Genomic DNA, 10,145 nt, shown 5'->3' with positions numbered 1-10,145 from the left:
TGTTGCCTAATGAGACTCGGTACTTATCACATTACATGAAATTGCTCCATACAAAACACCTCAAAGTAGCAAATCCTCTGAACATGTTTATGACTAGTAATCCATAATTCCTTGCTTCTGGGGAATAACAATAGAACAAGGAGACCCTTTTTGCGTTAGACATTCAACTTCAAAATAGGTGATTTGTGTTGAGCTTGAAAAGTTCAGTTTAGGTAACGGGACATGAGGTTGCCTGTTTGTGTTGAGCTGCAGCAGCTGGGAAAGGCTGACAGGAAAATAAACACCTGCATGAAATTGTTTATCTGATTCCCAACTTGTAGATTTAAGGCACGTTTTCCCCATTTGCAAACCGAGCAGATCATACCCACATATTTAGTGTTTTGTCAAACATCCAAAATACAAATGCATCTGGTGAAATATATAATATGGTCTGTGAAATAAGTAAACATTTTTGAAATACTAGTTATTTTTCTGTAAATATTCATGTATTTTCTCTTTAATCAAAAACAAAGTATAGTAGTTATTTTGTTATCTCTTCTGTGCATCTCACGTTTACATCTAGTTGTGCTACAGTGCCTTGGGATATGGGTGACCCTATTGCATGAGGGGATATAATCGGTTTCAAGCCAACTAATAAGTTCAACTGCCAATCAGCCTTTTCATTCCAGTAGGGGATGCAAATCCGGGACATAAATCCTATCAACTGAAGCCCTGCTTTGATGAGATGTAGGAAAGCGCTAATCTATAAAGGTAAACAGGAAACATACCATGCAATTACCCCCCCCCCCCAAAAAAAAAAAAAACTTCTACTCCACCAATAATATAAATTTAATTCAAAGAAAATTTATTAGTCTTTTACCAGCATTAAAAAAAGAAATACAAAGATGTATTTACATTGCTTTAAAGCATGGCGCACACTCTCAGCCTGTTTACTTGCCAGACACATTAATAACCCAACATCCATAATCTGATTTTACCTGAGGGTATCCTGCTTTTATTAGACACTGGTAATAATTCTTTAATCTGAGTCCAGACAGCAATGAACATTCAATTATACAAGCTGCAAAACTGTGATAAACATGAGCTGACATCCCTCTATGGTGAAGGTTGGTCTGGGTAAGAAGTTTTTTCCTTTTCAGATTTACTAAAGGTCTGAACACACGTTGCGATTGGAGAGGACCGCTCAGCTTAAGATGCCCCCTCTCATGTGTCCGCCGTCGTTTAGTCCATGTTCTATGAGTTTGATGTCTTCCATATCATCTTTGATGACGCTGATCAGGTGACTTAGACCGTCTTGCTGCTGCTTTAAGTGCTGAAAATGTGAAGCAAAAAACAATGATCAAGTAAAAGATAAAAACACCTCAAGTTTCTTCCAAATATAGTTTGTGTTCGAGAATCAAAGTAATTCCTGCAAGCTGATGGAATACAAGCAATAGATTTATAAATATAGACAAATACTGAATCCTACTTGTTTGATTTCTCTGAGGAGGTCTTCATCCACATTGTAGCGCTCTTCTGATCTCACGGCCCCAAAGTGGTTCTGCATTCGAATTTGGGACATCAGTTCATTCAATCGACCCTGGATAGAAAGAATTTAAAAAACACCACATTACAAAACAAAAGTAGTCTGTTTGTTTAATGTTTATAACTAATGAAAAGCTAAATCCTTTCAGTGGACAGGCTGATCTAGGTTTGCACAGACTTGCCTTGAACTGTGTGGGTGCATTGAGTTCTGATTGAATGGTGTCCAGCTGCACCCTGAGATGCTCCTCATCCACTTGGATAGCGTAGCCGCTTTTTCTCTGAATCTCCTGCTTTATCAGGACCTTTCAGGAAAACAACGCAATGATTAATATGGCAGGGTTACCGAAGAGGAATTTACAGAGCAGGGAGGGATGCGGACCATGCCAGGACATTCAAACTTGTGGAAACTTTGTGGAAAAAAAACAAAAACCAAGGGGGGAGCACAGGGGATCTGAAATCAAAGGTGAATTGAATTCATAAATTACCTGCAGCACCCTGTGAGAGAGATCCATCAGCTTCCTTTTGTACTGAGCAATCTTTGCCACAGTTGTTGCCTGGTTTTTCTGCAGCTCACTGATGTCATTGGAGATTATCTAAAAATAAAAAAGGTGTAAATAAAAAGAATATTTATGCATGTGTTTTTGATATTCCTTTATTAATTTTACATTTATTTTTTAGATAATATATATACCCTTCTAGTCTAAGGAAACATTTTCTGAAATACCTTCCCTCCCTGCAGATTGCTCTGGTATTTCTAATAATTCCAGAAGAAAACAAGTTGTTGGCAGTGAGCACTGACTGGACATCTGTGCACCGTCCTTGACACCTACAAATATCTGCCCCTGAATTCCTTTTCTAACATCCAAATGGCCCTTTGTCAGTTTCTATCCTATTTACACATAACATAGGCTAAATCTAGTAACAATAGCAGTAGATATTTTTACTCACATCCACTCTGGTTTGGTGTTGTTTGGTCATCTGCTCCTGGATCTGTAGTCTGCGGAGCAGCTCCTTAAAACCGACCATGGGCACAGGAATTAACCTGGAGGAAAACCAGAGAAATGAGCCCTACATGGGAATGTATTCAACATCTTTAATGGATTTCTGTTAACTTATTAGAAGTTTTAATTAGGGGTAGTGAAAGCTAAATTAGACATCAGATATGTTGAAAATGGTTCAAGGGCAGACTCTAGTTAGATATGAGCTGCTTGGATGGAAGGAAGAAAAGAAAAACATTTCCATCTTACTTCTCTGGGTCAGGGTTGTCCACCTTTGCTTGTTCCCAAATGATGGGATCCACTCCTGGAGATGCAAATGCAGAGATCACAATTTTAGCTGATTTTAACAAGTAAACAACATTTCTATCCTGGGGAACATATCTACCTGCAGGAGCGTTTTGCAGCAGCTGCTTCAGCTGTGCTGGGGTCAGCTCTGTTCGCGTGACTGACATGACCACTCCAATCTGGCCGAGCTGAGCCTTAATGTTGGCCTGCTCCAGAAACCCAAAGAGGGTGGAAGCTGGGATCCTCTTGGAGGTACCGTTGGGGGAACGTTCCACTAGATAAATGATAACCTCTGTCCTGGATGTGAGAGGACGGAAGAAGACGTTGATAAGTCATCATGAGTAATCAAACCATCAGCTTGGTAAGAATTAGAAACCTCTTGGATGTGAAGCTACAGAAACGTACTGATCGTTGGGCAGAGCTTTAACACCCTCCACGTTGACGGTGAGAGTTTGGTTGCTTCCTAGAACCTTGTGCAGCGACTCGACCAGCTGCTGCTGCTGAGCACGTACATCAGGTTCCTTTTTATTCAGAATCAACACGACTAACCCATCTTCATCCTTGCTTACTGGAACGCAGCTATAGCCAACTGCCTGCAAAGAGATGAAGCACATTTTTTCAAAGCAGAAATACAGATGATTTAATGGAAGATCAGCAGGATTGGTGGACACATTGGAGTGATGGAAAAAAAATGTCCTTAGACTCATAAATGATAATATAAACACATTAATAGAGACAAAAGAAAGCAACAAATAACTTGGATGAAGGTAGGGATCAATGGTTGGATGGCTGAACCATTAAGGGTTTGGAATAGAAAGATGGGGGATGAGTGGATGGACAATTAACACAATAAAAAGGAGGAAACAGCCTGAAAGTTCAAGTATTTTCTCAGAGCAAATACTTTAAATTATCCAAACTGCATATAATTATTTAATTTTGTTAAAATGAAAGAGTGCCAACTGTATGAACCAACTATCCCCATTTTTACCTTGAATCTGCAGAACGGGTTCTCCTGAGTGAACTCCACCGACGGGTTGTTATTAGCATAGTAGCCCTTCCCTGTTCCCCAGTAGGCCTGCAGCTGGTTCCACTTTGCGAGTATGGAGTCCCGTTCATCTCCTAACAGGGTGGGGGCCGACAGAGCGGTGACCTGCTGGTAAAGCTGGGTGGGCTGTGCTTGACCCAGCTGCTGGGCTGGCTGGCCAAACAAGCCTCCTGCTCACAGATAATAAAAATGAATATTTTAGACAAAAAGGGAGTTAAACAGATTGTCATGGTAAGATATGTGTGCTTACCAAACGTATGTTCATTCAGAGTTGAAAAAATAACAAAAAATGAAGTTTCTATGCTTGTTATTACACAAGATAGCCTTTTTTTCTGAAATATTTCACATAATCAAATAAAAAAGCTCAACATTTACTGACCTTGTGGCTGTGCAGTCGACTGGATATTAAAACCTCCAAACCCGAGGCCAGTTGTTCCTAATCCAGTTCCAAAGCCTGTTGCTCCAGTGGTGGTACCAGTTCCAAGTCCAGATGGAAACCCAAAAGCTTTGTTCTGTGTGTTTCCAAACAGACCTCCTAGGAAAGAATATTAGGATATTATGATCTGCAGGAAAACCAGCTATTAAATCTACAATACCTAGAAAATATTAATCCAGCTTTAGCAGAAGAATGGCTGCTTAAGCTAAAGGTTCAGTCCCTTGTTCAGGGGGAAAGGGTGACATCTTGTGGCGGGATAGTGCAATACAGCATCAGTTATTTGTAATCTAAATAAAGGGGATAGGGCTGATCAATACTGGAGAACAACACTGTCATTATTTCCCAAGACAACATATAAAGAGGTTTTACTGCAACCTGTAGTGACCACCCTTAATGATGGCATTGCAGAACACTTTATGATAAACAACCATACTGAATGACACAATTTAAAATAATCAATAATTCACATTTTGCTCAGATCTCTGTCACCGACCTGTTGTGTTGGAGGAAGCAAAGTTGAAAGTGGATCCTGGTGCAGTAGCAGTCGTTGTAGTGGTCCCAAATCCTCCAAATGCCCCTGAAAATCAATGTGAATGATGGCAAGTTCAATGACAGGAAGGTGATGAAACAAAAGTTAGGATGACAACAACACTTTCATCAAGTGCTTGATGAAACATCCGAAGGGGTTCGACAAATAATTTCCTTCGATTTTGGTTTATAGAACATTCCACATGTGCATAGCAGAAATGGGTGAATAACTCAAAACTTTTCATGCAAATGCTATGACTTAAGCCAGGCATACACTGTGTGATTTTTTTTTCAATCGTTGCATGCAGTTAAAGCTCACACTGTGCGACTAAACCTCAGGGTTACGTCGTACAGTCTGAGGTCACAGGTCATGATGTCTGTGCAGCACGACGCTCTGATGCGATCTACCTGCTCACACTGTACGTCTAAAAACTACGTGGGGCTCAGCTCTGCAGTGAGATGGAGCTGCTCAGACTCGTCTATCTGGAAGCCAAACGAGTAGAAGAGGAATATGAGGTTCACTAGAGTGAACCGCGCTACCTTGGGAATTTATGCAATTTTATGCTAAAAGCCCTAAAAACAAAAGGCGATAATGTATTGGGACAAAGACATGGCTGAGCAAACGTAGATACTAGGGTCTGTCAATTTTACAGAAAGAAAGGACCCCCGGCATGCTTCTGTGTTTACATCTGAGACAAAGAATAAAAAGAAGAATCCTTGTTTGCGCATCCTCACTGAGCGATTTGCCCATGACGGTCATGGACGCACAACGCACGACCAGGCTAAAAGTCGGCTCGATCGGATAATTCTAGCACAACTGAAAAAAGTCGACCCAAAAAGGGCCAAAAAACTGTGTAAGCCTGGCTTTACAATCACAAAGTAAGATGGAGAAAAAAAGCAAAACAAAAAAATAAAAAATACTGCAACACATTGGGGCAGAAAAAAACGAAACAATAATGCATGATTTACAGGCACAACATAAACAGAATCCCAAAGACCCTCTACCTGTACTAGCCAGGCTATTACCAAAATTTAAAATAGAGCCAGTTGTGGTTGCCGTACCAAAGCAACCTACACTGAGGCTGATTGCTGCTGGGTTTGCATTTAAACCAAACCCCCCAAAACTAAACCCACCAGCTGTAGTGCTTCCAGCTCCAAGCCCCCCAAATCCTGCAGCCAAAGCAGGCAGGCAGCAAAGGAAAAAAAATAGGAGAGTACATGGTGGAGATAAATGACAATACCAGAGCTGGAAATTACTTTTATTATCAGCATCTTTCATGTTCTTAAAGGAGAAGGATCAGAATAAGCTACATGTTTCATGCTTTATAAAGAACATTCATCTTACCAGTGTTGGTGGAGCTAAAACCAAACCCTGGGGCCGATGCAGCCGTGGTTGTAGCTGTGCCAAAAGCAGGAGCTGTCAGAGCTGTGAAGTTAGAACAGATTGTTGCTTAAAATGTTACCCAGACGTACAGATAAGCATCAATATACATCACGGTTCAACGGGAGCAGCAGTCTCAGTGAAACAAGTAGTTGGCCTGAGTGAAGAGAAATAATTTACAGTGCTTTGCAAAAGTATTCATATCACTGGAACTACATGTTTTCAGGCTATAAGCACAAGATGCAATATGTTTTATTGAGATTATGTTATACTGAGCATTTATTCCCAAAGTTGGGGTCCTTGATCAATTAAGATCCACTACAAAAATTAAACAATCATTCATGTTACATTTTTTATAGGTGTAAAAAGTTTGCTTAAAAATAGCCACAACTAACTATCTTGCTTTTAAAAGCTGTCTGAAATCCTATCACACCTATGCTTAGTTTGTTATGTAGAAATATCTTTATTGTTAACCAATAGTTAGGAGTATTGAGTCAATTCTGATGCCACTTTTTGGTACAATCAAGCTGCCATTTTTTTTATATCCTATTGAGCATATTGGCATTGTGATTTATCAAGAGCAATAGGTTTCAAAATAAATAAAACTGCTTTTGATGGAGAAAGAAAACAACTTTTCTTGCAGTCTACCAAACACAGGATCTTCTCAAAATCTTAGCATATTGTGATAAACTTCATTATTTTCCATAATGTAATGATAAAACTTGAACATTCATATATTTTAGATTCACACCAACTGAAATATTTTAGGTCTTTTATCGTATTAATACGGATGATTTAGGCATACAGCTCGTGAAAACCCAAAATTCCTATCTCAAAAAATTAGCATATCATGATCTCTGAAAAAGCTATGCACCTAATCATCTGAATCAACAAATTAACTCTAAACTAGGGATGCACGATATAATCGGCCCCCTATCGGTGTCGGCCTGTATCGGCCTTAAAACTGAATATCGGACATCGGCCACCCCACCGATATTTAACCCGATATTTGATCAGCTTCTGAGTTTCTAAAGTAAAAAAAAAAAAAAAAAAAAAAAAAAATACTACTTCTTCTTCTTCCTCAAAAACTTCTTTTTTACAGACTTAAAACTTCTAAAGACGAGGGAAAAAATATTGATACATTTAAATATCACAATATCTTCATATGCTGATATATTTCCATTTAAAAACACCATATCAATCTCTTTTACTAATGAAATATTGCTATATGTCATCGTTATGCTACAAAATCCCCCGAAAATTCACGAAATTTTGCCATATTTTTATATGTTGATATATTGACGCGGTATCTATCTATTTTACTAACAAAATCTCACAAGAATTTGCAAAATATCACGAGAGTTTGTAACAGAACGATGAAATTTCACGAGATTTTGAAAGTAAAATAGATCGATACCGCGTTTTTAAAAATCAATTTGATATCAGCATATGAAAATATATTTGAGTATATTATTTTTCAAAGTGTCAGAAATGGATAACAAAACTGCTATTTTCAATGACTACTTATTTTTGTCCAGCTTTAACATCGGTATCGATATCGGTTATCTGCTACATGAGTTTTAAAATATCGGCATATCGGATATCGGCCAAAATCCCAATATCGTGCATCCCTACTCTAAACACCTGCAAAAGATTCCTGAGGCCTTTAAAACTCCCAGCCTGGTTCATCACTCAAAACCCCAATCATGGGTAAGACTGCCGACCTGACTGCTGTCTAGAGGGCCATCATTGACACCTTCAAGCAAGAGAGTATGACACAAAGATATTTCTTAATGAATAGGCTGTTCCCAGAGTGTATATGAAGGCACCTCAGTGGGAAGTCTGTGGGAAGGAAAAAGTGTGGCAGAAAATGCTGCACAATGAGAAGAGGTGACCGGACCCTGAGGAAGATTGTGGAGAAGGGCCGATTCCAGACCTTGGGGGACCTGCGGAAGCAGTGGACTGAGTCTGGAGTAGAAACATCCAGAGCCACTGTGCACAGTCGAGTGCCGGAAATGGGCTACAGGTGCCACATTCCCCAGCTCAAGCCCATTTTGAACCAAAAACAGCAGCAGAGGCACCTGACCTGGGCTACAGAGAAGCAGCACTAGACTGTTGCCCAGTTTTGCATGTCATTTCGAAATCAAGGTGCCAGAGTCTGGAGGAAGACTGGGGAGAAGGAAATGCCAAAATGCCAGAAGTCCAGTACCAATGTCAAGTACCCACAGTGCCAGTGTCAAGTACCCACAGTCAGTGATGGTCTGGGGTGCCATGTCAGCTGCTGTTGTTGTTGGTCCACAGTGTTTTATCAAGGGCAGGGTCAATGCAGCTACAGTAGGTATCAGGAGATTTTGGAGCACTTCATGCTTCCATCTGCTAAAAAGCTTTATGGAGATGAAGATTTCATTTTTCAGAATGACCTGGCACCTGCTCACAGTGCCAAAACCACTGATAAACTGTTTACTGACCATGGTATCACTGTGCTCAACTGGCCTTACAACTCTCCTGACCTGAACCCCATAGAGAATCTGTGGGATATTGTGAAGAGAAAGTTGAGAGATACAAGACCCAACACTCTGGATGAGCTCAAGGCCGCTATCGAAGCATCCTGGGGCTCCATAACGCCTCAACAATGCCACAGACTGATTGCCTCCATGCCACGCCGCATTGAAGCAGTCATTTCTGCAAAAAGAATCCCAACCAAGTATTGAGTGCATAACTGTTCATAATTATTTGAAGGTTGCTAATTTTGTGAGATAAGAATTTTGGGTTTTCATGAGCCGTATGCCAAAATCATCCATATTAAGACCTGAAATATTTCAGTTAGTGTGCAATGAATCTAAAATACATTAATGTTAAAGTTTTATCATTACATTATGGAAAATCATTAACTTTATTACAATATGATAATATTTTGAGAAGGACCTGTATATGTGGTAATCAACGGTGTGAAAAAGATGATCTAGTTACATGAAAATAAAAATGCATGTTTTTAAACTTTATGAACCCCAAAATCTCCCCATGATAAATTATAGGGGTTCTATTCTTTCCGAGGACAAGGAAGCTGTTCAGAGTTTGTAAGATGGGTGGATTTACATGATTAGAAATCCTGTTAGAAAACAAAAAAAAAAGACTCCAACTAGAATCCCATTAAAAAAGGATAGAAGATTGAGTTTATAAGCCGTCCAAATGAATATACATTTATATAAATTTAACAGGTACGTATACTTTAGTCAGGCACTGTAAATGACAAACCGGCTGAGCTGAAAAAATAAAACTAAAATAAACCTTCTACACCCAATCAGTTTAGGCGTTGAGTCTGGATAATAACTGCTCTGAAACCATTTCAACACTTACTGCCAAACCCTGAAGAGGCGGTGGTCGTGGTGGCTGTCGGGTTAAAACCAAACGTCGTTGAAGCGGTCGTTTTGGCACCAAACTGACCAAATGAAAACCCGGAGGTGCCTTTAAGAAGAACGCTTATATGGAGTTAAGCTCGTTTTAGCTACATCATGCATTAAAAGAAAGCAAGCTAAAGAAACATATTTAGTAGTTAATTGATTTAAACCGAGGCTTATGGAAACTTAAACACAAATAAGACATTTGTATATGTCTTACTACACATTAAACATGTACGTTCTCCAGTGCAAAAGGCTACAAGCATCCCCCAGTTATCATTAGCTTGAGTACCACACTGCTAAATGCTATTAGCAGCAGGTTAGCCGAAACGTCCAGTCTACCAGTTAGGTGTACAACGTATTAGTCAATATCCCTGCAAACCCGCTTCTGTAATACACATTAGACATCTTTAGTTATGATGAAGACCAAATATCGCTCGTACCTGCCGCTGTGTTGGTCGCAGCACCGCCAAAACTGAACGCCATGGTGACGACTGTCAGGGAACCAGAGCTCTTCTTCGCCTTCTTCTGCAGCGGCAACTACTCAGGA

General features: G+C 39.8%; 1 protein-coding gene across 3 annotated transcripts; it reads right to left on the bottom strand.

The window, feature by feature from the left end:
- Positions 1-812: 812 nt before the first annotated feature.
- nup54 (nucleoporin 54) lies at positions 813-10,145 on the bottom strand. 3 transcript variants are annotated; one of them, XM_038275026.1, is made up of 15 exons: positions 10,039-10,145; positions 9,555-9,662; positions 6,162-6,242; positions 5,822-5,986; positions 4,782-4,865; positions 4,232-4,387; positions 3,796-4,022; positions 3,213-3,400; positions 2,908-3,104; positions 2,772-2,826; positions 2,473-2,566; positions 2,010-2,117; positions 1,707-1,826; positions 1,469-1,579; positions 813-1,312 (listed from the first exon to the last, which is right to left on the bottom strand). In XM_038275026.1, the coding sequence occupies exons 1-15, from the start codon at positions 10,079-10,081 to the stop codon at positions 1,184-1,186; spliced, it is 1,866 nt and encodes a 621-aa protein (XP_038130954.1). In that variant the 5' UTR covers positions 10,082-10,145; the 3' UTR covers positions 813-1,183. The 3 variants fall into 3 exon arrangements, with proteins under 3 accessions (XP_038130954.1, XP_038130955.1, XP_038130956.1); XM_038275027.1 differs by having other exon boundaries at positions 1,171-1,312; positions 5,951-5,986; XM_038275028.1 differs by lacking the exon at positions 5,822-5,986 and having other exon boundaries at positions 1,171-1,312.

This window comes from Cyprinodon tularosa, unplaced genomic scaffold, assembly GCF_016077235.1.
Source record: "Cyprinodon tularosa strain WSP-4 unplaced genomic scaffold, ASM1607723v1 ctg94, whole genome shotgun sequence".
In the NCBI taxonomy this organism is placed as follows: Eukaryota; Metazoa; Chordata; class Actinopteri; order Cyprinodontiformes; family Cyprinodontidae; genus Cyprinodon; species Cyprinodon tularosa.
The sequence above is the reverse complement of the archived record's forward strand: the minus strand, read 5'-3'. Positions and strand labels throughout refer to the sequence as shown.